The sequence below is a fragment of the Xiphophorus couchianus genome, chromosome 11, assembly GCF_001444195.1.
Source record: "Xiphophorus couchianus chromosome 11, X_couchianus-1.0, whole genome shotgun sequence".
In the NCBI taxonomy this organism is placed as follows: Eukaryota; Metazoa; Chordata; class Actinopteri; order Cyprinodontiformes; family Poeciliidae; genus Xiphophorus; species Xiphophorus couchianus.
In genome coordinates this window covers 20858690-20884149 of record NC_040238.1, presented here as the reverse complement: position 1 = coordinate 20884149, position 25460 = coordinate 20858690, and the positions used below count along the sequence as shown (strand labels likewise).

The window sequence follows — 25460 nt, the reverse complement described above, 5'->3', positions numbered from 1 at the left end:
TGGATTTTTAGTTATTCCTCCTCGCTCAGTCTTCAAAGTTCTGTATTTTCTCTTCTTTCCAGTTGAACCCCACATGTTTTCAGAAGGATTTACATTTTGGAACTGAGAGAATCATGGAAGAAGATTGATGTAATGTCTGGTGAACATAAATTATCATGAATTACGAATTATTTCGATTAGCAAAGCTGAATAATTTAAGTTGCCTGGCATGCTCACACAGTTTTATGATGCCATGCATTTTCACCTGGCTTCCAGATCCGTCACCATACTTAAAAATACGTTTCTGGTGCTTTTTCACATGTTCATCCTTTACTCTATCTACAACAAACCCACTTGAAGTGACAAAAAATTACCACCTGACTCTACGTAACCAAAGCTATGGTTTCAGGTAAAATCCCAGTAGTTTTTTTTGGAAGCTCCTCTTGAATCATGTCCTGGAACACCAGCATTTAACCAAAAGTGACAACAGCTTCGACATCAAAATATATGAAACCCTACAGTCATGGCCAAATGTTTTGAGAATGATTCAAATGTTAATATTTACAAAGTCTACTGCTTCAGTTTTTATAACGGCAATTTGCATATACTCCAGAATGTTATAAAGAGTGATCAGCATAACAGCAAAAAATTGCAAAGTCAATATTTGCCTAGAAAATGAACTTTATCCCCAAAAACACATTTCAACTTCATTGCAGCCCTGCCTTAAAAGGACCAGCTAACATTGTTTCAATGATTGCTCCATTAACACAGGTGTGGGTGGTGATGAGGACAGAGCTGGAGATCAATCTGTCATGATTAAGTAAGAATGACACCACTGGACACTTTAAAAAGAGGCTGGTGCTTGGCATCATTGTTTCTCTTCTGTGAACCATGGTTACCTCGAAAGAAACACGTGCAGTCATCATTGCACTGCACAAAAATGGCTTAACAGGAAAGAGAATCGCAGCTAGAAAGATTGCACCTCAGTCAACAATCTATCGCATCATCAAGAACTTCAAGGAGAGAGGTTCCATTGTTGCCAAAAAGGCTCCAGGGCGCCCAAGAAAGACCAGCAAGCGCCAGGACCGTCTCTTAAAAGTGTTTCAGCTGCAGGATCGGGCTACTAGCAGTGCAGAGCTTGCTCAGGAATGGCAGCAGGCAGGTGTGAGTGCATCTGCACGCACTGTGAGGCGGAGACTCTTGGAGCAAGGCCTGGTCTCAAGGAGGGCAGCAAAGAAGCCACTTCTCTCCAGGAAAAACATCAGGGACAGACTGATATTCTGCAAAAGGTACAGGGAGTGGACTGCTGAGGACTGGGGTAAAGTCATCTTCTCTGATGAATCCCCTTTCCGATTGTTTGGGACATCTGGAAAACAGCTTGTTCGGAGAAGACGAGGTGAGCGCTACCACCAGTCTTGTCTCATGCCAACTGTAAAGCATCCTGAAACCATTCATGTGTGGGGTTGCTTCTCAGCCAAGGGAGTCGGCTCTCTCACAGTCTTACCTAAAAACACAGCCATGAATAAAGAATGGTACCAGAATGTCCTCCGAGAGCAACTTCTCCCAACCGTCCAAGAGCAGTTTGGTGATGAACAATGCCTTTTCCAGCATGATGGAGCACCTTGCCATAAAGCAAAGGTGATATCTAACTGGCTCAGGGAACAAAACATAGAGATTTTGGGTCCATGGCCTGGAAACTCCCCTGATCTTAATCCCATTGAAAACTTGTGGTCAATCATCAAGAGACGGGTGGACAAACGAAAACCTAGGAATTCTGACAAAATGCAAGCATTGATTGTGCAAGAATGGACTGTTATCAGTCAGGATTTGGTCCAGAAATTGATTGAGAGCATGCCAGGGAGAATTGCAGAGGTCCTGAAGAAGAGGGGTCAACACTGCAAATATTGACTTGCTGCATTAACTCATTCAAACTGTCATTAAAAGCTTTTGTTACTCATAATATGATTGCAATTGTATTTCTGTATGTGATAACAACATCTGACATACACACATGAAAACCAGAGGGCAGCAGATCATGTGAAAATATAATATTTGTGTCATTCTCAATACTTTTGGCCATGACTGTAAACTGTCCAGGGTGTGGCAAGCTTGCATCCAGTTGCAGCCGTGCAGCTTTCTTCTGCTGCAGCCGCGGCTCTACTGCAGGCTCAGGCTGCTGAAAAGGTCCAATCGCCCTGTAGACACTCAGATTCAGAGATTCTTTCTCCAAGAGGGAGACATGCCTCAACAAAAGATTTCTAGCTCCACTGCACAAACCTGTTATTAATTAACCTGTTACTAAAAGTCATTGCTCATGTTTCAAACAATGATCAATGTCTGCAAAAAAATGTAACAGGTAATAATGCCCAGAAATAAATGATTAAAATAGTGATCAAAATCCCAAACCGGAGAAGCCTAAAGAACTTACCACAAATACATCTGATAGCACTATTATTATAATTATTTTTTTTAAAGTACAATATTTCAGAATTTAGCCAAACTATCTGATTAAAACTGAACAAATTTAAGTTAGAAATTCACTCTTAAAGAACCTCCAAAGCTGAAGAACCAACATGCGCTGATAGGTGGCGGTAAAATTCATAAATGACTGAGTCATTATTTTTTCCAGCAATGACAATGTTAAAAGAAAGCAATGCTAATGTTAAATAACTCTTGAAAAGGTTCTAATTAGTTCCTGTGGCAGAAAGTGAGAGTGGGGAAGATGCCTCATTAGGTTACAAAATAGGCGTGAAGATAGAGAACAAGGAACCTGGAATGAACTAAGTCAAAGGTCAAAGAAGATGAGACAAAAATGCAATATTGTGTATTCTTAGTTTTTAAAAAGTAATCAGAAATGTGGAGGTTCCTCCATCTTTTCCCCAGTGTTAGTATTTATTTAAATGTTTTCACACGACATATTTATAATTTCACTCTTTTTGTGTTTATTGCATTAGGTTCTTTACTATTATGGGTGCACACATTTAGTAAACACCTTTTGTTTATTTGAACCATTAATTACTTTGTTTTGCTGAGTTTGAAGGACTGGCTGAGTGAGAGGACTGGTTGAAAGGCAAACCAGGAAGTGGAACAAACCATCAGGCTGCTGGAAGCAGGGGACTTGATGATAAAGAGTCTGCCTCTCTCTCTACTAATAGCATAACTGCTAAAACATTTTTGGTGTTAGGTTGTTTTGTTTTTACAGTTGTATTGTAGTCAAAATGTGTTGGTTTGAATTAGTCATTTATGTTTATGCATTGTTTGTCTTTGTCTCATCTCCCACCCCTCCTCGTTTGTGTAGGCTAGCCTTTGTGTATAAATTCCCCTGTGTGTTCATTGTGTGAGGTCAGTTTTTGGTTTGTTATCCTGAGTTAGGTATGCCTTAGTTGATTTCTTTTGGGCCCATTTTGTTATATTTTTGAGATTTGATGTCGGAAGTCTTTTGTGAAGAATTTTTGGAAAAATAAAGAGAAAATATTTTTTTATATATGCCTTTGTCTTTGCGCCTTACTGGTCGGACCGCAACAAGAAAATTAAAAGAATTAAATGTCCAAAGTGGTTTGCTTCTTACTTGATATTTTTCCAGGTTTTTTTTCTTGTCATGCCCACTTCAATAACAAATTATTAAAGAAATCTTAGGATGATCTATGTCTTGTGTATGGAAATGTTTCTTATATGAATCCTATAAATAAGAATCCAGTAATCTCAGCAGAAAGCAACATTTAGAAGTAACATGTTTTGACCAGGGATTATAATTTCTCATATTTCATAAGAATCAATTGGCCCAAGCTGGAGACAGAATTACAGACAACGGATATTCAATTGAATAAAAAAAATCTGTTTGAAATAATGCACAATTAGGCAAATGAGATTTTACAAGCACTTGTAAATCTCAATTGCTTAAGATTCATAATTCATCAAAAAAAAAGTTTTCCTATAAAGAAAACAATGTTCTGATGTTTATGTGCTTTGGTCCACAATGGTTTGTTCACAGGTTAAAAATCAAATGCCAACACATGGATAGACCTTGGAGACTTTGGCGATGTTAAACTGTGTTAATGTATCAAGAATTTTATCAGTCTTATATATTAATCAGCTTCTCACATCTATTAGAAAATAATCTGGAGGAGTCGTCCTTATCAGGGAGTTCTCTGATCATAACTTCAACAGGGACTGATGGATGAAAAATAGGATTTTAGTAATGACCAAATTACACATAATCAAAGATTATTTATCGTCAATCACTCTGTTTAATCTCTAATTAAAGGAACAAAAACACCATAATAAAATAAGCAGAGCTGAACCCAACAATTTCTAAAAGAGACATTTATGAAATTAACAAGAGTTTCCAATAAACAAATTTCATTTGATTTTGTGTTCAAAACAAATTTCTTGAGCTTCTCACAATAGTTTGCTGGAGTTCTTCTGGCCCATTCTTCCTAAACCTGGAACCTCCAGGTATCTGGAAATTGTATCAAAGAGTGAACCAGACTTGTGGAGGTCAATAATTCACTTCCTGATATTGTAACTAATTTCTTGTCATAATATCAAACAGTGTGTTTTAGCTATTATAATAATAAAATAGAAAATAAACACACACACACAAAAATAAATAAATCAGATGACATTTTTCCTACTTCAGGACAAAATTACCTCCCACAATTATTTCTATTAATTCCAGAACAAATGAACTTTTTCTTCACTCATTTCTTAGAAATTATAACTTTACCTACACAATAAGCCTCCAGTAGAATATATTTAGTTTGATTAAATGTCAGACAGTAAAAACATAAAAAATCTTGCGTTGAGAACACCAGAAAGTCAGAGCTGGGTTTAGCTCCCCCTCCGTTTCAGATCATAGCACCGCTACTGCATTATTAAGAGTAGCCCGGATGTTTGCATCCCCGTAATTTCCCCAGAGTCCGAACTGATGCAACATTTGAGCAATAGAGATCATGTCTGCTAAAATAACTCTTTTTCCCCTCTTTTTTTTTTTTTTTTAATCTAGAACCGGTGTACAGTCATGATGATGCGGGTGCCGCAGGCGGAGTCAGCTGCTGGCCTGAGCCCTGTCTCTGAGCCTCTGTCTGGCTGGCTGCTGTCCTGTCATCGCTCTGGGTGTGGTTTTTTTTTTTTTTTTTTTTTTTTTTGCAGCAGCAGCAGGGGTACCGTTAGCAGGAAATCAAGCTCCCACTCCGCTTTACTTTAAGGGGAAACAAAGAGAAACCCTCCCTGGAGCGCAGCTTTGAAAATTAAAAAAAAAGAAGCTTTTTGTAGTGTAGCAAAAAGTATCATCGACCCGGGAGGGCGTTTACTTGGTGCCGTTGTTCTGATGGGAAAAAGTTTTCCCAACTAGTCAAGCTGATTTAACAAGTTTAAGGAAAATCTGTAAAGAAGGCAAAAAAAAAGGACGGGGAAGATGCCGAAAACGGTAAGAGCGAACACTGCAAGAATTGTTGCAATATTTTAATTTCACAAATTTCTCTTTTGTTATTTCCCAATACAATAAGAGGAACCGCTTTATCCTGCTAATCCGCGGTCATACAGAAGCGAGTTAGTGAGAAGTTAGAGGTGTTTTATAGCATCCTTTGAAACTCAGCGGAGGGTCGCTGCTGTCTCTCCGTTAAGTGTGTGCGCTTGCGCGCTGCCGCCGCCTCTCGGCTCACTAAAATTAGCGCCTTTAAATCAAAACCCTCAGCCCGCCGTTTGCTCTTCAAACTTCACTTAAACGCCTCAATGTAAACTCAGCTCCGCTCACGCAGACCGAGATACTCCGCTCTCTTTTTCTGGGGAGTTTTGGGCGGAAGTGTGGCCTGCTGCTTTAGCGAGCCGAGCTGAGCTAGCCTTTCTTTTTTCCAAGGCCTCTTTATTTAGGCTGCTCCAACAAGGAGGGATTTGAACTGTCCCTCTGGCCAGCTGTGCTGCCCAAAATCCAGGGGCGACTAAAAGGGGAGATTACCTACGTGTAGCGTTGGGAAACCATACATTTAGGGCTGTGGATGATGAGCTGAGAATGAAGAACCTAAGCCCTGGAAATCTGTGTCGGTGCTGGTCATGTTCTGGACAAAGAAAAGCAAGGGGGGAACACAATGACAATGCCTCTTTATCACTGGGGGACACAGTTTATTGTGGCTTCTAATTTAACATTTTAACTGTTGGACTTGGCTCAGTAAAAAAAAAAAAAACTTTTTAAGAGAATGAAAGGAAATCATTGGAGTAAAGTATTCAAATTCACAGTCAGTTTTAAGGGAGATGGCAGAAGGCATGGCCAGTGAGATGAAGATGATCAGCCTACGGGGCCATTAGGACGTCCAGTTCATTGTCCATGATTATATGTTTTATTATATGTTACGGAGTTTGAATTTGGCGTGGGTTGGTCACATGAATCAAATAACCAAAGTTACACGTCCGAAACCATTCCTGCAATTTAACTTGCTTCTGCACACTTCTGGTCAGGTGGCTGAAATACCTTTTAGAGGTTTAGAGACTTTTCACTGGCTGGTTACCGGAATCAACGTATACCAACAGTTCAAAAGGTAGCAAAGCATGTGCTGCCCTCTCTTACATGTTGCTGCGCACTGCCATTTAGCTTGCTAAAAGAAGGCTGCCGCACTTTCCTCTTGCTTACAAGAAATACAAATTTGGTTATTTTGAGAGCATTAGCAGTCAGAAGAAAACAGATAGTCGCTGGTGAAGAATCTAAGTGATTGCCATCAAGTTGACAAGCTACTGGTGTTCTAGGTGACTGCAGGCTACCAGAGCAGACAGCCCAACTAATTAACCCACAGATATCAGTTGTTATATTTGTGTTACTCAACACAAATATGAAAAAGATTTAATATTCTGAGCAATATGAATACTATAATATAAAAATTTTCATCATAATAGCTACTGTGTTATGGTATTCTAGTGGCACCTTTATACATTTTTGTTTAAAATCTTTTCAGTAAATACTTTGAAACCTTGCTAGTCTTACTCAAGGGTATTATACTGTGAGAATCTCTTACTGGCCCATGTTTAGTTATATTTTGTTGGGTCTCCAAGAATAAGCCTGAGTTAAAAAAAAAAAAAAATACATGGTATCTCAGAGTTAAAACAAATGTTTTACATGATTTAACTTACTTTATTATACACAAAAAAACCTTTTTTCTATCACTGCTTGTATATTACATCAGTTTATGCATTTATATTAATGTAATCTCCAGTTCTTTACACCCAAAGACTAAAGCACAGATATAAAATAGACCTGTTAAAGCTAGCTATAGCTAGCTCCATTTTGAGTCGCACCAGTGGAATAAGGTGATATTAGTAGGTTAATTTACCTCGCAGGCCCTACAGCCTGCTGCTCAACAGGCATACCATTCATTCCTTATGCATTAGTCCTGTTTCGGCTGTTTGGCCGACAGTGAGCAGCAACAGGTAGAGGAGGAGAAAACTCGAATCACCGCTGCAGTTCCTGTATCATCTCATTACAATGACTTTAAATCATATGAACGCTACAACGGAAAATTTTGGCGTTGTTGAAACATAACAGTTAAGACCTTAGTTTCCTCATTATTTGTAACAAAACCCGCATGTCAAGTCAGTACTTTCAGAAGTTTTAACTGCTGCGTTTCTCATTCGATTTCATGAAAAAAAGAAAACGTGAAACGCTTCCAAACAGATTTCCAGTACAAATGGCTCTAACTCCTGTACCTGCTCTCTTCCTGTAGCATTGTTTCTATCCAGAACTTCCTCTGCATTTTTTGCCCCCCGCCCCAATTTGCCACCCAGAATAAAATGTTAGGCATTGTTGCCTCTGACATCAGTTTTGCACAGTTATTTTTATCCACCTGTGCCTAAGCTGTAAAAGTGGATACCTGTGAGTTTTGATGCTGATGATGTTTATCAGCAGTTAAAATAAAGCTGTTTTAAAAACAGAATATTTTCACAGTCATTTTGTGTGAGCCGTTCCACCCGCAAAGCAGAGAAGCACTAACCCATTTGCACATGTTTAGTTACTTCCTGACAGCCGTTTTAACCCTTTATACCTAGAGTAGAGTTTATAGTTAGCTGCAATAGCTGCTATTTGGCAGTTCGCACAGTTCATGAGCGCAGAGCAAGTGCAGCTGTGATGCAGAATCTGCAGGGTGTATGCAATGAAGTGGCAGAAAGGGGAAACTAGAGCACGACAGAATGGATGTTAAAGAGGAAGCAGCAGGATTTTAATAAATTAAAGAGTTGTGTGGGTTTGTGGTTTAATTAAAACTAAAAGTTAGGCGGATGTGAAGGAGGGGTTGAGTTTCATTTCTGCAGATTCATGAAGGGGATTTAGCTCCAACTTCAATCAGCTTTTTGTGTCACTGAGTGAAACCGGCATGTAAATATTAGGCTGACGAGGTGAATAAAGAAAAGGAAGTTAGATGCACATATTCAACAGATGTCTTGAAGCCAGTGAAAGTTAAGTTCCCACTAAAAACAAACAGGTTAATCACAGTGGAGTTTTCTTTTAAACTCAGTGTTTAAGTAACTCTAGAAATCAAGATGTTTCACAAAAGCATTCATTTTTGTTGAAAAAGTCTGTCTTTGCTGGAGTGCTCGTGGCAGTGCTTCAATTTCCCAAGGAAGTGATGTTGTGACTCAAGGTTTCTGCACTTACATCAGTTCCTTTCTGGTAATTTCCTCGCCTGTAGCCTTATATGGACTTTCACATCACGGTCTGGCTGTTCTCCACCCTGCTTCCCCCCGCGTGGTCCTCAGATGCCAAGCCCCACTTCAGATTGTATTTTCTGCAGTACAACAAGCACAAAAGTTCCTACATCTCTACTTTGTCCAATTTTATGACCTAATTCAGATGTGCTTTATTACAGTGATTGCACAGAAAGTCTATACTTAACGGTGTTGAGTAACTACTGTATAATTCAAAAAAGTTAAGGAACTCCGATTTCACGATGTCACATATTTTCCATAAATATTGAAACAGATTCTTTTAGTGCTTAAGAGCTTAGCCTAAAAGATTCATTTTTTAAAAAATTGGTATGCTCTCCTTTTGTTCCCCACAATAAAATCTGATGTTTGCTCCATAAACAAACACAGAAACACTTTTACTGTTATTAGCACCCAACACAGAGCATAACTTACCATTTTAAGCCCGTATGTCGTAGATGTTTGCCTGTTTTTGGAGCGCCCAGACTTTTAAAAAGTGTGTCTATGGAGACATGGTGAATGGAAAGAGCTGGAGGTATGTGAGCAGGAGATTAAATGGCTCTGTAGTGCACATAACTGAGGAGATTAGGACTTAGTAGAAGTAAAATTGGTGGACAAAATGTAATCAAAAGCTGTGGAGTCTTTATGTTTTCTGCTGGAAAGCTGTGAGAACATCACATTTCTGAGAGTAAGTACAGTTTTACATGGTTGAGTTAACATGTTTATTTTTAGCTGAGGTGATTCTTATTATATATATATATATATATATATATATTTTATTTTATTTTATTTTATTTTTTGCAGTGACACTTTATAATGAACCGTGATTGTTATTATTTTGGACTCTTTATAGTGAAAGTGTCTGAGCCGCCCTGTAAGGAACCTTCATCACAATAGAATGACACCAGCTGTATTCAGTATATTGTTAATTATACAAACCACGGGTGTGATTAGTATGAGTTTATGTTCTAGATACCCTACAGACCTGCTAAATCAAAGTATTTGACATTATGACACAACCGAACTGGAGACATCAATGAGCTTTGCTGATGCTGCTGAATCATAGACAAAGCTAGGGAGTGGTGAAAATTAATAAAACGTTAATGAAAATGTAGCACTTATAAAAATCACATAATTGAAATTAGGTAGTAAGGAGTCTTATTTTTTTACAGCGTCAATTTGTAAACAATTAAACATTGTTTAAAATCACTGATATCACAGTTTTGTGGCCAATTTCCAGTCTTTTCTTTGGAAAGGCTTTGAGCTGTTGGTTCTAATGTTACCCCCTTGTTTCTTCTCTTCGATACTAAACAATATAAGAACAGTACTGAAAATATTTTTCTAGCCTGCCTGCTGCAGGGGATCATTTATCATTTATTTAGGATGTTGCGCTGTGTGAGAGAAAAGTCACTGTAAAACAGGGTTTGTTTTACCATTTTAAAACTTAGATAAAACTATTTAGAGTTGACGTTTTTGAGTGCTTTTTAGGTGTGACATTAGGGAATCATCTTTTCATTAAGTTTTGGTGACATGAAATAATTACTAGTCATTATTTGTTATGTCATTTAGGCGATACATTAAGTACGGCATAGAATCAGTCCTATAAACACAAAAACTGTTCTAAAAATAAAACACGCCTATTATCAAATACGTTGTGTCAGTACACGACTACATTAAGTGATGCAAATATTAATTTAATTTAATCCTGTTTTTAAATATATCTATCTTTTTTAAATAGATGTGGTTTTTTTAAAGGAGTACAGCAGAGTAGTAGAGCTGCTGCTGCTCTGCATCAAAAGGAGTAGAGGTAGTTCAGGTATCTAGTCATAATTCCCTGTTGGGTCCATCCCTTTGGAGGATTTTGAGGCCCATCCCACTGGGAGGAGAACCCAGGGAAAACCCAGAAGTACCTGAAGCGATTATGTGTTAGAGATTTTTTGGTATTATCATTTTATTCTTACTTTAGTTCATATTAAGCCTATAGATCTTTGTGATTTTCTGTTTAAAGTGTTCTCTTCTTTAACTGACCTGGAGGTCACTACTGTCTGTTCAACTTTACGAGAAATAGTTAACATTAAGTTTCTCAGACCTTAAATCCTTTTGCAAGAACACCTCCTAATTTAGTAACACCCTGTGAACAGTCGTATTTTGTTTTATTGACAGTACTGACCGAGATTTGAACCGGGCTCAGACCTTTGATCAGATATCACATCTGGAACTGGGTTGTTAGATGTTTTGTTAGAAGCTTTACGACCTCTGTTGTTTTCCTGACTGTCCCCTTGCCTGTTCTTCTTTGACAATAAAAACAGGAGCTCATGTGAGAGCCGATCAGAATGCTCTGTGGATTGTTCGGAGGAAGAATTGGCAGAGTGTTCTCCTTTTGCAAAAGCTCTACATAAAATTCATATACGTTGTCTGTGGTTCTTTCTTTTATTTAGGTTCGAAAGGAAAATACCTATCATTATTTATCCTGTCTGACGTCCCCAGAGTGAGGTGGAGGACGTCACTGAGGTGGTTTCCATCCCTTACATCCCCATCTTGGATAAACACAAGACGATAGATAGATGGGATTTGCAAACATTATTTAAAGTTGATTGTTTTGATGATAATTCAATTTTTAAGTATCCTCTGTTATGATACTCTTTGCCCACCCACAGTTAGCTTTACTTACTGTAAGCACGACTTTGTAAGCGTTCTGTTTAGAAGAACTTTACTTTAACTCTGAGATCTGCAAACCTCGGCATGTTCCACTACTTATGAGTAGAAAGCTTGCAAGGGAGAAAACAGAGAAAATCTGCTGTAATTTATTCAGCGTTAGTGGTGTTTGCTAAAGTCGTGTGACTTTGGTTCGGTGACTTCTTTTCATACATGGAAAAGTTGCAAGTGTATAATGTCGCAATGAAATGACCAGTATGTACCCGGGGATGCAGACATGTATGTACCCACCCAATGCTTTTTACACCTTAAGTGCTTCCTCTGAGTTCAGTGATAGCAAAATAGCTAACTTTGAAACTTCACTGTTGTTAAGCAAGAGGTTAGCACTTTGGAAAGCTGTGTTCACTGTTTTGGTGATTAGGACCAACCAGTGTTTATCGGTCCATCCCAATATCAAGCACATCACTGCTACAGTAACAAGTTACCAGATGAACAATAGTATCTGGAAATGTACTGTGATTTTAGTTTTTATCATCAATAACAGCTTAGTCTTTCAGTGCTTGCGGTGACATTGTGAAGCAGTTGCGCTGCTGTTTGGTCCCTGCTTTGGCGGAAACCTCATCTTTTTCTCTCACCAACCATCTTCCTGTCACTCAGTTTAAACTAAGCCATCAGATTTTTTTCCCCCACTCTCGTGCAACAGTGTAAGACTAATTAACACTATTGATTGATATATTAACTGACTACAACTGTGTTTTTTTTCCATCAGTGGTTTTCTCTATTGGTTTGCTATAAATATTGAAGTTAACAGCTGTGCTAATCTAAGATGTCATTTCAGGTTATTTCTATACCTTCACTTGACTCCCACTTCTTGGCCGAGCTGTTAAATGGCTTGTGCTAACATTTTAAAATAACCATTTCACTTCACTGAAAGAGATAAGAGACACACGTTTTTTTGTATTCAAGCTGAAATCAAGTGGTCTATCTGGTTATTAAGGAATCCTATTGTTTAGGAGCTGCTGGAGTTAAGCCGACCTTGTTTGACTTATCCACATTTCTCACCCATCACCAGTCGCTGCAGTCAATGAACAAGTTGGTTTCTTCTTGTTTTCCAAAGGCGCTTGCTGTTATCTTATGTGTTGACTTGGCTTGAGTTGAAAGGGTTGTGGTTGCGAACCGCACAGGGAGATTAAATTGTGGAGAATGTATCATGGGCAACTGACTGCAAGGATATTAAGTGTGCACAATGAATTTTAATCTTCAGAGTGTTTTGCTTTGAAAAACTTGGATGTACTGTTCAATCAAAGGATATCTTGTATCAGAGTTTTTTGCTCTTCATCTTTAAACCATCCGGTTTCTTTCAGTAGTTTCTCTTCCTCTTCCTGGAAATGCAACTGGGGGTATTTTCCGCAGTTCACCTTCACATGAACTTGACTCATTCATGTTCCTCCTCTTCCTCCTATCAGAACCCCAGCATTCCAACAACATTTTTCTGACTCTTCACAGAATCCCAGAACTTCTGCTGTGTGGGCATGTCAAAAGGAATGTGATTTGATTAGGAAAATCCTTGTATTTTAAGATGGTTTAATGCAGTTCCTCACGTCTGTCTTATTGGGGACCAGTGAACGTTTTGTCTATATCAGAAAGAACCCCTCTCTACCTCCTTACTCCTCTGTTATAGGTCTACTCTGGGATTTTTTTTTATCTTACAGTTTATAGTAATAATTGTAATGGTCCAGAAATGCTGTGACATGATGGATTTCTAAAAATGTATAGGGTTGGTCATAGCTGCCACTGGCACCCGCTTGGTGAAATCAATGGTTTTGCTAAAGTTTCTGGGCACTCCTTTTTCGAGTTTTACAAAAAAATGAACAGTTGTAACCATATTTTTCCTAACTACCTGTATGACAATGACGAAATAAAACTTCAGCCCTAATAACAGCAGATGATGTTTAAATATTTTTATTTTAATTCCGCCCCTTTTAGCATGTTAGCCATTAGCAAAGCTTAAGTATATAGCAGCTTGACACTAATGCTAACAAAAATGTTAGCTGAAGCACTGTGATAGAGGAGGACAGAGACATGTACGTCTTAAAAGAAACCGAAAATGTACTTGTTGCAGCTAGCTAGCATTAGCACTGAAGAACAACTAGCAGTCAGAGGAAATTAAAAAAGTTGCCCCCATGAACTGTTGCTTCAAAAGCTGTATGTTTGCTGCCTTTTGTCAGCAATTAATAGCCAATATCGTAAAAATTATGCCAGCAGTTATTCAAATGCTGTCAGTGTTGGTAGGATACATTGGTTGTAAAAAGCAACAAGCGTGGCATGCAGCATGGAACAAATACAGCTGATGCCATTCAGGATGCTTAAAGAACCTTGACAAAAGCTACACATGCCAGTAACAAGCCAATGATCAAATATAACTGGATTCAATGTTGGGAACAGCAAAAAAGAGAAGCCAGGGAAACTTAACACATGGACCTGAGGGTGGTGTTTTTTCAACTGGGTACTAAAAATAGCCTCTGAAGTGTTTTTGAGTTCAGGCCATAAGAGACACACCCTAAGCAGGCAGAAAATTTAGATGCATAGTTCCCTTTTCATGCAAGATTAACCATTCTCACTCCGGAAATGAAACCGCTCGATCACCACCACTGTGGCGATGAGCTGAACTCTTTTCTGCTCTAAACCAAAGAAAAAAGGTGTTCCGCCATGTTCAGAGGTGTTGGTTAAATGTTTCTACAAATGAATTACTTCATCTGACTGTGTTGACTCAGAGTACAGACTCAGCTTGAAGGCTTCACTTCGGAGTCTTTAACTACAGCGGATGACAGGAAGTGGCAGAGGAGAAAGTGTCCTGAGCAGTAAAATGGGGTCTTGCTGACATGGTTGGGAAAGAACGCAACTCTAATCGAGGCCCCGCAACTGGGAAATAATGCACACCATTGTTGTTCAGGGCAGGCGTGGGCCTCTGCCTGCACAGTTATTTCCCAATAGGGATGCATGCTGCTGTTTAAGTTTTCTTTAACAGAGAAAGCAACAGAGTCAGCTTACTAAATCAGTTTTGACTCTGGGTGACCTTTTTGAGAGAGAATAAGAGTAATAATAAGATAAGCACATCCAAGTGTTGACTATGTGTAAAAAAGAAAAAACTATCTGAACTATAGAATTTGCTCCCTGAAGAGATAATAAATCCATAATAACTGTGCTCATGTTTGGCTTTAGTAGAGCAGAAAGTTTAGCAGCATGTAGGCTTTTTTGATACATGACAGGATGTAGACGACTCTCATGAGAGATCAGTGTTTAGCCGTCTTGCCTCACATGGCCCAGCCTCCAGAGGATGTGGTTACTTCCTGTAGATAACTTCTACACTTGAAGCCAGACTGGCAGTGACTATCAGTGCAGTGTGGAACCATGAAGCAGGGTTTTCAATAAATTTCACTCTTTAAAACAATACAGAATTGGTATGGTGGTGGCAGCTTTGTTTGGACTTCCTTTTTTTTTTTTAAATAATGCATAATTAGATGGCTTCCTATGAGTACAGTGTTTCTGTATGTTGTCCTCTAGCTCTAAAACATGATGTTTTAAATAAACCTATTTCTATGTCCAGGATTATATATCCTTATTTAACATTTTTTAATAGTATACAGAGTCCACTGTGCTGAACCCCATTGAAAACATCATGGTTTTTCCACCAAATAGTGATTTCTGAACTTTTCTCGGGTTAAAACATTAGCATTATTGTTTCAAAATGAACACGAGTTTGTTTTCTGTGCATTATCTGAGGTCTAAAAGCATCTTTTTCATGATTTTGACCATTTCTCATTTTCTGATAATAAATACCAAATCTTTGCTTGGAGTTTCAGAGACATGTTGTCAGTAGTTTATAGAATAAAAGAACAATGTTCATTTTACTCAAACATATACCTATGAAAAGCAAAATCAGAATAACTAATCATTGTAAGTGGTCTCTTAATTTTTTCAGAGCTTTATTTAAGCTGTTGACATAAAGACAGAAATCCTTAACTTCTGTTTATTTTGGTTAAAAGTTGCACTGGGCCTTAGGTACAATTTCAGTGGGATTCCCACCACGAGTGGGTAAAGTCCACCAGGAGTTTTTGCCTTCTATGTTTACAACAATATTTTTTTAATTTAGTCACAAAAAGCCACAAATTAATTCCTAGAAGGGATTTTCAGATTTTTACTAAAAACTTATGAACAGTACACATGTTGCCTGCATTAGATAACTATTTAATTTTTTTAATTTGTATGAATGGAGTTGATTTTCTCTTTGTTGAATTTGGTAGCTAAAAACAGCAGGATCAATATCAAAATGGACGTCTTAGAATAGCGGTGTCAAAAGGTTAAATAAATTATGAAACTACACTCATATTTTTGTTGTCTTCATGAACATTCAATTCAATTTGCCCTGTGAAATGTGAGAATCCCTAAACAGCCACATGTACCAATTATCCTTTGAACTGGCTCCGCATGGCTTTAAGAGGGCTAAGCATCATGTATAGACATATAATAGAAGTTTGTAGAAATGCTTATGAATTTGGTAGCAATGTCAGGTTATAGCATTACACAATCTCGTTCAATGGTATGCAGACACTCTGTCTGCACCGTTGATTCACTTCGTCAAGCCGAATGGCTATGATGGCAATGGAGTTGCTCAACTCTTACACCATCAGTTGCTAACCTACATGTTCCTATGAGTAAAATGATTTAAATCTGTAAAGAGTGATGTTTGGATTACCTATATCTCAATAAATATTTTTTTCTTCTATTCTCTCTTTTCAATCAGGTCAGTGTGCGTGTTATCACGATGGATGCTGAACTGGAGTTTGCCATTCAGCCCAGCACAACGGGGAAGCAACTCTTTGACCAGGTATGATACTAACTGACTTACTTACTATTCTCTGTTAATGTCTGACTGGTTAGACTTGTATGCCACAAATTGTATTCCCATCAACATTTTTTTATGGGCATTTTGAAGTATCGTATTGGAAAAGATTGACAGGAATGGCAAAATTGGAAATAATTTCCTTAGTTTCTCAAAAACAGTTTTTATGGTGGCTTGGGGTGGCATTGGGCTTTTTGGAAAAATGATTAATGCACCAAAGGGTAGATGGAAGCACAATTACGTACAAATACGTTCTAACGTAGTGAAAATTTGCCTCACATAAGTGATCAGTTGTCTTCCTAGATATTCCCATAACTCGATGTAGAATTGCATTTATTTCTCTACATCTCAACATGCAACATCGCCAAAAGTACAACTCCCGGAAAATCTCTTGCCATTTTTCTGAGATGTGTGGTCTATGCTAGTTTGCAACCTTTGCTTAGTATTTGTTGCAGCCTTTCATAGCATCAGTAACTGACGAAATTACGCTTTGCATAGTCTGGTTGATTTGCTCAAAAATACTCCATGTAAATACGCTGAATTAAAATTTTTTTTTTGGTATTTCGCAACAGTTTAATAGTTTGCTCAAAGTTTGAATGACATTTATACACAGCTACAGTGAATACGTATGATTAATTAGGTCACATTTAAACCTACAGCTGTATAATTTTAATCTCTAGTGTGTCACAGTGATAATAATGTAGTGTATTTTTGCTTCCAGTGATTCTACTCATTACGATCTTGATTTATTGATGTTAATTTGGTTATTTATAAAATTTGTGATGAAAGCATTTTGTTTAAACAACTCATTGCTGCCTAAAGGAAACATCATTCAATAACAATAAATTCCCTTTTTCAAATCATTTATTTTTGACTAAGTGCTTCGAGGTTTGATGTGTTGTTCATACAGAGATGCCTCTCTCTGTACCTTGAATGAACTTGGTTGATCACTATGCCTAGATTCCTAAGTGCACTGCACTACTACCATCTGATTGGCTGCATTGCTATTTGTATATCAAGTAACTGAACAGGTGAACCAAAGCGTGTTTATTTTATTCATCCTCTTTGGCCCTGATGTGCCTAAGTGTTCGGTACTCCCTTGGTAGGTCGCTAGTCCATCACATGGATTTATATGTTTTTGCATGTGGTAGGAAACTGAATCATTTAGAGAAAAGCCCATTCAGTGACAGCTTGTAGACAAATGATCCTTTTTTTTGACATTTTAAGGTGGTAAAGACCATTGGACTAAGAGAGGTTTGGTACTTCGGACTCCAGTACCAGGATACAAAGGGTTTCTCTACCTGGCTGAAGCTCAATAAGAAGGTGAGCTCTCTATTCAACTCTTTTTTTTGTCTACTTCTTCTTTATGCTATCCTTAGTTGTAAACCCTCCACCTCTGACCTCATCTTGTATTTTAGGTGACAGCCCAGGATGTGAGGAAGGAAAACCCGCTCTTTTTCAAGTTCCGTGGCAAGTTCTTCCCTGAGGATGTAACGGAGGAGCTGATCCAGGATGCCACACAGCGGCTCTTCTTCCTGCAGGTGAAGGAGGCGATCCTAAACGACGACATCTACTGCCCCCCTGAGACGGCGGTGCTCCTGGCCTCTTACGCCGTGCAGGCCAAGTTCGGCGACTACAACAAGGAGGTGCACACGTCGGGCTACCTGAGCAGTGAAAACCTGCTCCCTCAGAGGTAGCGCTGCTTTTATTGTTCCTCTCCTGTCGTCACATCTATCTGGCTGTTGATGTTAGTGCGCCGAATGACGCACGGTTGTGTCCCATGTTCCTAGAGTACTGGATCAGCACAAACTCAACAAAGAGCAGTGGGAGGAGAGGATTCAAGTGTGGCATGAAGAACACAAGGGCATGATGAGGTGACTCACACTTGCTTCAGCTTCTTCTTCTAAATGAAGTTCTTCTGCACATTTTTTCACCACTTTTGTGCCTTTGGTTAATAAAAGCTTTTCTGCCAAAGTGAATTTTTTTTTTTACCTCTATTGCTTGACCTTCGACTGGAGCCTGATAGCTTAAGCTCAGATTGCTCATGAGGGTCAGGACCTTTTGGCCCTCTGGGCGTCTCAGTGAGTCTCCAACCGAGAGCTGAAACTCGTGTTCACAGGGAGGAATCCATGATGGAGTACCTGAAGATCGCCCAGGATCTGGAGATGTATGGAGTCAACTACTTCAACATCAAGAACAAGAAAGGAACTGAGCTGTTTCTGGGAGTGGATGCTCTGGGTCTCAACATTTATGAACAGAATGACAAGTAAGTCATTGTCTTGGTTTAGGTTTTATTTGTTCTAAAAAAAAAACAGCAAGGAGGAGATTTTTCATTCAGATTAATTGCACCCCTGGTAAAGCAGTGTAAATAAGTAGTTTCTTTGAGTAGCATTTTTCAAGGTTGGAGCATACAGTGGAAGGGAAACCTCAAAGTTTTTCTAAAAGATTTATGTTTGAGGATTGTTGTTGGTGGAACAATCAGCTTTATTCCCATCAGACCAAGCTAGGCTGCTTCCGGAAAAGTCCTTGTAGGTTTATCTTGTTGGGACAAAGAAGGCTTTTTTCCATGCAACAAACAGCAGGTTTGCATGAAGATATTGAGAAACGGTTTATGAAAACTCTTGGACCCCTAGATGCCACTCTTTGCTGCAGTTTTCTGTGGAAAATTGTTGGCACTATTCCAGTTTTGTCAACTTTTAAATTATTAATCTGACTGTAATTACTGATACTTATGGACAAAAAGTTATTTTCTTGCAGCAATTTCTGGATCTGCTGAGCTCATTATTCACAACATTTGATTATTTTTCTCCACCAAGTAAATGTACCAAATTTAAAGGTGAGGTTTTTCAGCTTGAAATTATGCTACTACAATATGACATGAATTCATGTAAATTCTTTTTTATATATTTAACATGTGTAAATAAATATAGATGGACCTGTTTATGTATTTAATTTATGATGACCAAAATTGTTCTGCTTTAGTTCATTCCAGTTTATGAATATGTAATCACAGTGTATTTGGAAATTTTAACATTTCACAAACCATATTTTCTGTTTATTATTTGTGATTTGCTCCCTAAGCAGAGGAAACTGAAATGTTTTGATATAGAGTTTAGGGCCTAACACAACTCCTTGGGGGACCCCACATTTAATGTGTTCGAACTGTGAAACTTTTTTAAAAAAGAAAAACAAGGAATGGTGTATTTAGTTGTCCCTCAGTCCTGTAGTCTGAAGAGTAGCAATGATCCTGGTTTATTTATTGGATTTTAAGCCCAAAAATAGACCAACTCTGTATTTTTGTTGGAATAATTTCTATAGCACTAAATAACTAAATATTTTGTCTTGCCACCTTTAACAGAATGACGCCCAAAATTGGATTTCCTTGGAGTGAAATAAGGAACATTTCCTTCAACGACAAGAAGTTTGTCATCAAACCAATTGACAAGAAAGCACCAGTATGTTTTAGTGTAAATAAAATTATTAAAATGTATTTTTCATTTGATGTTTTACAAAAAAATCTTTAATTGTACTTAAACTACAGGACTTTGTATTCTACGCTCCGAGGCTGCGCATCAACAAACGCATCCTGGCTCTGTGCATGGGCAACCATGAGCTGTACATGCGCCGCCGCAAACCCGACACCATTGAGGTGCAGCAAATGAAGGCGCAGGCTCGGGAGGAGAAGAACCACAAAAAGATGGAGAGGTACCAATGGACAAATATGGTGGAATTTGACAATAGAAATAAATAACGTCCCAGTTTCTTTGTTATAAAAAATTTTGTTTATTGGAGCTCTGCAATAAGTGGGTCTCTGTTCACTGTATATATTTAAGTTGAAAACTATGGTGAACAATCTGATGTATCTTCTCCTTTTTTTTCCCTTAGGGCTCTGTTGGAGAACGAAAAGAGGAAAAGAGAGGTCGCAGAAAAAGAGAAGGAAAAGATTGAGAAAGAGAAGGAGGAGCTGATGGAGAAATTGAAGCAGATTGAAGATCAGACCAAAAAAGCCCAACAAGGTGGGGAACATTTCAGCAACCAAGTAAAACTTACTCAAAAGTTTTAAGTATATTTAAGACTCTTGTCCGCAAGGACTAGTAGATGTATCCCTGGTTCAATACACCTGAATCAAATGGCAGTTACTTCCTCTGGTCCTCGAAAACTGCAGATTCAGACTCTTGCCCTACAATCAATAAAGCAATGTTTGCTTTAAATAGTTGTTACCATTAATTTTGATTATGTACACAGAGCTGGAGGAGCAGACTCAGAGGGCTCTGGAGCTGGAGCAGGAGAGGAAGCGTTCTCAGGAGGAGGCCGAACGTCTGGAATCTGAGCTGAAGGGAGCTGAGGAAGCCAAGATGGCACTGCTGCAGCAGTCAGAGAACCAGATGAAGAACCAAGAACACCTGGTCCGTCACAACAGACATGTTGGTGTGATGTCTAAAACAATGTGTTAATGATTTCGCTTGCCTTAAGGTTTTTTTTTCTTTACTATCGTTTTTAGGCCACAGAGTTGGCTGACCTGACTTCAAAGATCTCTCTCCTGGAGGATGCTAAAAAGAAGAAAGAAGAAGAGGCAATTGAGTGGCAGCAGAAGGTGTGGTCCAAGTTTCTGCTTCTTTTTTCACACATTTGACTTCATAGGATGCACAGGTCTACAGATGTCAGGTGGCAAATTTCGCTTCGAAAAATGTTGGGGTTTTACATTCCAGCATTTATAATATCTCAACTTGCTCCTCTCAGTTGGACAGAAAAATACTGAACACGTGTTCTGGTCTCAGATGAGTCCATGTTTCACATACTGTTGGGGAAAAATGTGATGTTTATATGGCAACGTGTAGAGACCTGGTTTCTTATCAGCTAAAGAACATTTTTGTTTACAGGAACTTCATAAAAAACTTTTCCTTTTTCATTTTGACCACTCAAATCTCTTTACATTAGAGCAACATTCACCCGTTTGCACTCACAAACGCTCACACATGTATTCACCAATACGGAGATCGGTAGCAACGTGGGGGATGTGCCCATGACAATTTAGCATCCAGAAAAATCTGTTATCATGACAGGCCTTAGCACATTGCCAGGTTTTAATAGCTTTAATCTATGTGGCTTGAAAGTGACTAAGATTTGTGTCCTGACTGAGAAGGTCAGCGGATATGCATAAATCTTTTTATTTTTATGCAATAAAGTCATATTCATGTGTGAAAGTAAGCAGGAGGTATTAAGAGCAAGCAGTGATGAGCAGCTTCATTTCCTCCTTCGACTATTGAGCAATAAAAAAAGGCATGTACTCTAGAGCCACCATGTGGCGAGAAATGAGAAGGCAGTAGTGTGGCATTTTCCTAATGACCAACCTTTCAGTGGGAAACAATAATTTTCTTGTTTTTATGTGTCTTATATGTAATGATACATCCAGAAGAACAAGATGAGATTTCAGCAGTAATTTGGGGAAAACCAGTTTACACAAAACCTTTTGAATCACAAACCTTGGATTTAATTTGTAATTAGAGTAAAATATTTAGATCAGGTTTTTAAAACTTGTCTAGCTTAAAGAAATCTTCTTTATTTTCAGAAATAGAAACTCAAACTGTGTTTTAGGAAAAGTCATTTATATGTTGTTCTGTAGATGAACTAAAGAGATTAAATGCAGTCCAGTCTTTTAGTTAAGTTGTAAAACAGATGCTAACTTTACCTCTGTTAGCAGCTAACTGTTAGCCATCATAAGAATGATGTTTAGGCACCATTCTTATTCATAATTATTCTTATTCATAGGAATTCTCCATCATTCTTATGATGTCAGTGTTATTTTATCAGAGAATCTGAAAGTCGGACTTTCAGATTAATGCATGCTATCAACCACCCTGATGACAAGTTACAACCGAAGAACTACTTCCTGTCTTTCTTCAAATTACGTTTCAAACATAGACAAACAGCATGGAGTTCAAAGCAGTCACTTTTTTTTAATCTCGGGCTCATAATAATTGCCTACACTACAGCAGAGGAAGTAATACGCTAACAGCAGCCAGCTAGCTAGCGCTTTATTAGTTGGATGTAACGTCAACAAGAAATACTGTGATCTTTTAAAATCGCAAGTTGTCATCTTGCTACACGCCTAGAGATTTACTGGCATTTAGAGTGGTTTAACCTGGTTTTAAACTTTCTTTAGAGGAAATAAAAAGAGGTGAAAATACTCTGCTTCTAAATTAAAAATAAGTAAATTGTAGTTAAAGTGTAATAAATCTAGTTTTCAGATTATCGTTGTGTGCTCAAAGCTCCTAGGTTCCCCTTGGGTTTCATTATGATCAAAAACAAGCCCTGCCAGGGCTATTGGTGATTTCCTGTTAGTGTGACTAAGGTTCTCTTTACGTGCTGGAAATCCTGTTTAAAATCTTAACGGTTGTGCCAAGTTTCCGTGTTGTGCAGTTTTTGAGCACTCAGACATTCCAATCTCCGTTGCTGGCACCACTATCAGCTCATGTTGCATTCCTTTTTCCTTTGATACCCTCCCATATGCAGACATAAGCACACAAAGAAAGCAAACTCTGTTTTATAGGGCTATAAATAATGATCAGCACCGGCCTCTTATCATTTCTTGTCGCCCTCAGGCCACCACAGTGCAGGAGGACCTGGAGAAGACCAAAGAAGAGCTTAAGAACAAAGTGATGGCGGCCCATGTCCAGGAGCCACTCAATGCCGAGAATGAGCATGACGAGAATGACGAGAGCAGCGCCGAGGCTAGCGCTGAGTTCACGGCTGCGGCTACGTACAAGGACCGCAGCGAAGAGGAGCGAATGACCGAAGCCGAGAAGAACGAGCGTCTGCAGAAACATCTACTTGTAAGGCTGGGTTTATATCTCCTTATGATTGGTTGTTCGTACTTCTGAGAGGTTTGGTGTAAGCACTTTTAGTTTATCTAATAGTTTGGATCAAATTAAAACACCTCCAGCTTTTATTAGCTACAGTGTTATTTATTTATTTCCATATTTTGCTGTGTTGAATGTTGTGGGGTTTTTTTTCCCTCTTAGGCTCTGAGCTCAGAGCTGGCCAACGCCCGAGATGACACCAAGAAGACGGTGAACGACATGATCCACGCAGAGAACATGAAAGCTGGACGCGACAAGTACAAGACCCTCAGACAGATCCGGTCGGGCAACACCAAACAGCGCATCGACGAGTTCGAATGCATGTGATGCGCTCGATCGGCAACGCAAAACGGGCCCCGCTCTAGCCGGGGTCCCTGCTGCTTGGACTGCAGTCCTGCCTCACTCAAGCTGTTGTTTTTTTTTCTGTACACAAACAAAATCAGATCAACGTGACATAGCTGCAAAAAAGCACAGCACATTGTACAAATATGGATGTGGAAAATTCCAACTGTTTTTATTTCTAAATTAGAATTTTTGGCAAGTCACTGGTTGTAAAGGGACATACTGTATTTTGGTAGTATATTCCTGATAGGGGAAGGGGCTATGTAGCATATTAGCAAAGGCCTTATGCCTGTATTATGACTCAATGAGCAAAGATCTTTTAGTTTCTTTATATATTTTCTGTCACTATTTTAAAATGAAGGCATAAATTTGGCACTGCTTAGAATCTGATTTGCAGGCATACTTTTGCTGTCATCATGCAATAGTTCTTCATATCAGGATGGATTATCTTTTTGATTTGACATGAGGCTTCTTCTCCGTGTTCAGCACACATACAGTATGCATCTTTGTCTATGAGGAGCGTAATAAAGCAGTATTATTTTTTTATTACTATTTCTTTTTGCAGATTTCATGGATTTCTCATTTGTCTGCATTCAAAATTTGCCAACTATTTCAAAACCAATCATCAGTATTTACGACCCAATCCATAATAATGTGATATTAAAGATTTAAACACCATTTCAAACATTTGGTCTGTTTTTGTCTTTTTTTTTAGGCATTTTTTTAAATTTACTTTTGGATCTGTGCAGACAAATTATGATTGGTCAACAAAAAACCTTTGCAAACTTTCAAGGTCGCATACAAACACTGTCATATTTACTGACTTTAATTCACTTTTTCCTAATTTTTCTAAAATGTCTAAAAGTTTTACGTATTGAACTATGCGTTTTTAAAGTTGTAGTTAATTTCTAATGAGGATATTTGATTGCTAAGCTGCATAAACATAAAACGGTAAAAGAATTTCACTGAAGTGGCGTTTCAGTCTTTCCTTCTCTAGATTATAACTGCTCAGCTCCATAATTGCAACTGTTTGTTTCATCTAAATGCATATAATAAATAGATATGCACTGGGAAGAAAATCATAATTCACTTTAAAATTTGAAACATAAAAGAGGGGCACCTTTTCTGCTTTTGCATGCGGATTTCGATATACTGTATGTGTTTAACTAATTTTTTGTATGTCATAGTTGGAATCATTGGGATGTGATGTTTCTGACACTTTAGGACATTTTAGATGTTTTTGTACAAGACAAACTAAAAAAATGAAGCAAATCTTGCCAATAGTATCACTTTGTTAAAAAGGAACAACATTTATACACCAGAACTTGTTAAAAGATAAATAAAAAAAAACTGACAAGGTATGCTGTACCTCTAAAGCTTGATGATTGTGCCATAAACAGATACTGGAACCAAGCCCCCAAAAATATGTACAAAAATTGACTTTTTTTTTTTTCTGATGCCATTTGATGAAGTTTGATTTTATTTCATGTATTTTTAAAACGTTTTTTTTTTTTTTTTGTAGCAATTAAGGACCTTTTTGGAAAATTTATTTTCCCTTTAATGGAGAATGTATTTTAGTCATGAATATTTCAGAACACTTTATTTTCATAATGACTTTTACAAAATGTTTTTTTTTTTTTCTAAAGTATTTCATAAACAGTCTGGACTATTTCCAACAAATCATGCCTTAAATCTTCAAATAAATTAGAAAAGTCATACAAATGTTGTGGCCTCCTTTGTGTTGATGCAGCAGTCTCATGCCTTCAGTCCAAGGATTTGAAGCATAATTGCAACAAACTGTTTTTGGGTGTGTTTGCTCTTTAGAAAGAAACAACGAAATGGTGAACAACTAAAATGACGCAGTGTTTTGCCCTGTTCTTACTATTCAGCAACAACTAATAAAAGTTTGGTAAAAATGTTGTCTCCCTTCACTTCCTTATTTCTGGCACTGTGAGGTCAAATTCCACTCTCTTCCACTAGGTGGCTCATTTCATTTCAAGTCGAATTCAGTCTCTTAACAGCAGAAGTTTATTTTCAAC

At 38.1% G+C, this 25460-nt stretch overlaps 1 protein-coding gene across 2 annotated transcripts; it reads left to right on the top strand.

Moving 5' to 3' along the window:
• The first annotated feature begins 5117 nt into the window (after window positions 1-5117).
• msna (moesin a) lies at window positions 5118-25337 on the top strand. 2 transcript variants are annotated; one of them, XM_028031404.1, is made up of 13 exons: window positions 5118-5407; window positions 16121-16204; window positions 17447-17542; window positions 17638-17912; window positions 18010-18093; window positions 18339-18485; window positions 19578-19674; window positions 19761-19924; window positions 20105-20235; window positions 20465-20625; window positions 20721-20813; window positions 22822-23052; window positions 23242-25337. In XM_028031404.1, the coding sequence occupies exons 1-13, from the start codon at window positions 5396-5398 to the stop codon at window positions 23404-23406; spliced, it is 1740 nt and encodes a 579-aa protein (XP_027887205.1). In that variant the 5' UTR covers window positions 5118-5395; the 3' UTR covers window positions 23407-25337. The 2 variants fall into 2 exon arrangements, with proteins under 2 accessions (XP_027887205.1, XP_027887206.1); XM_028031405.1 differs by lacking the exons at window positions 5118-5407; window positions 17447-17542; window positions 17638-17912 and having other exon boundaries at window positions 16146-16204.
• Window positions 25338-25460: the final 123 nt, after the last annotated feature.

Coding starts and splice junctions, on each gene's coding strand:
- msna (XM_028031404.1), top strand. Junction 18,486..19,577: donor ATTTATGAACAGAATGACAA/GTAAGTCATTGT, acceptor CACCTTTAACAG/AATGACGCCCAAAATTGGAT. Junction 23,053..23,241: donor GTCTGCAGAAACATCTACTT/GTAAGGCTGGGT, acceptor TTTCCCTCTTAG/GCTCTGAGCTCAGAGCTGGC.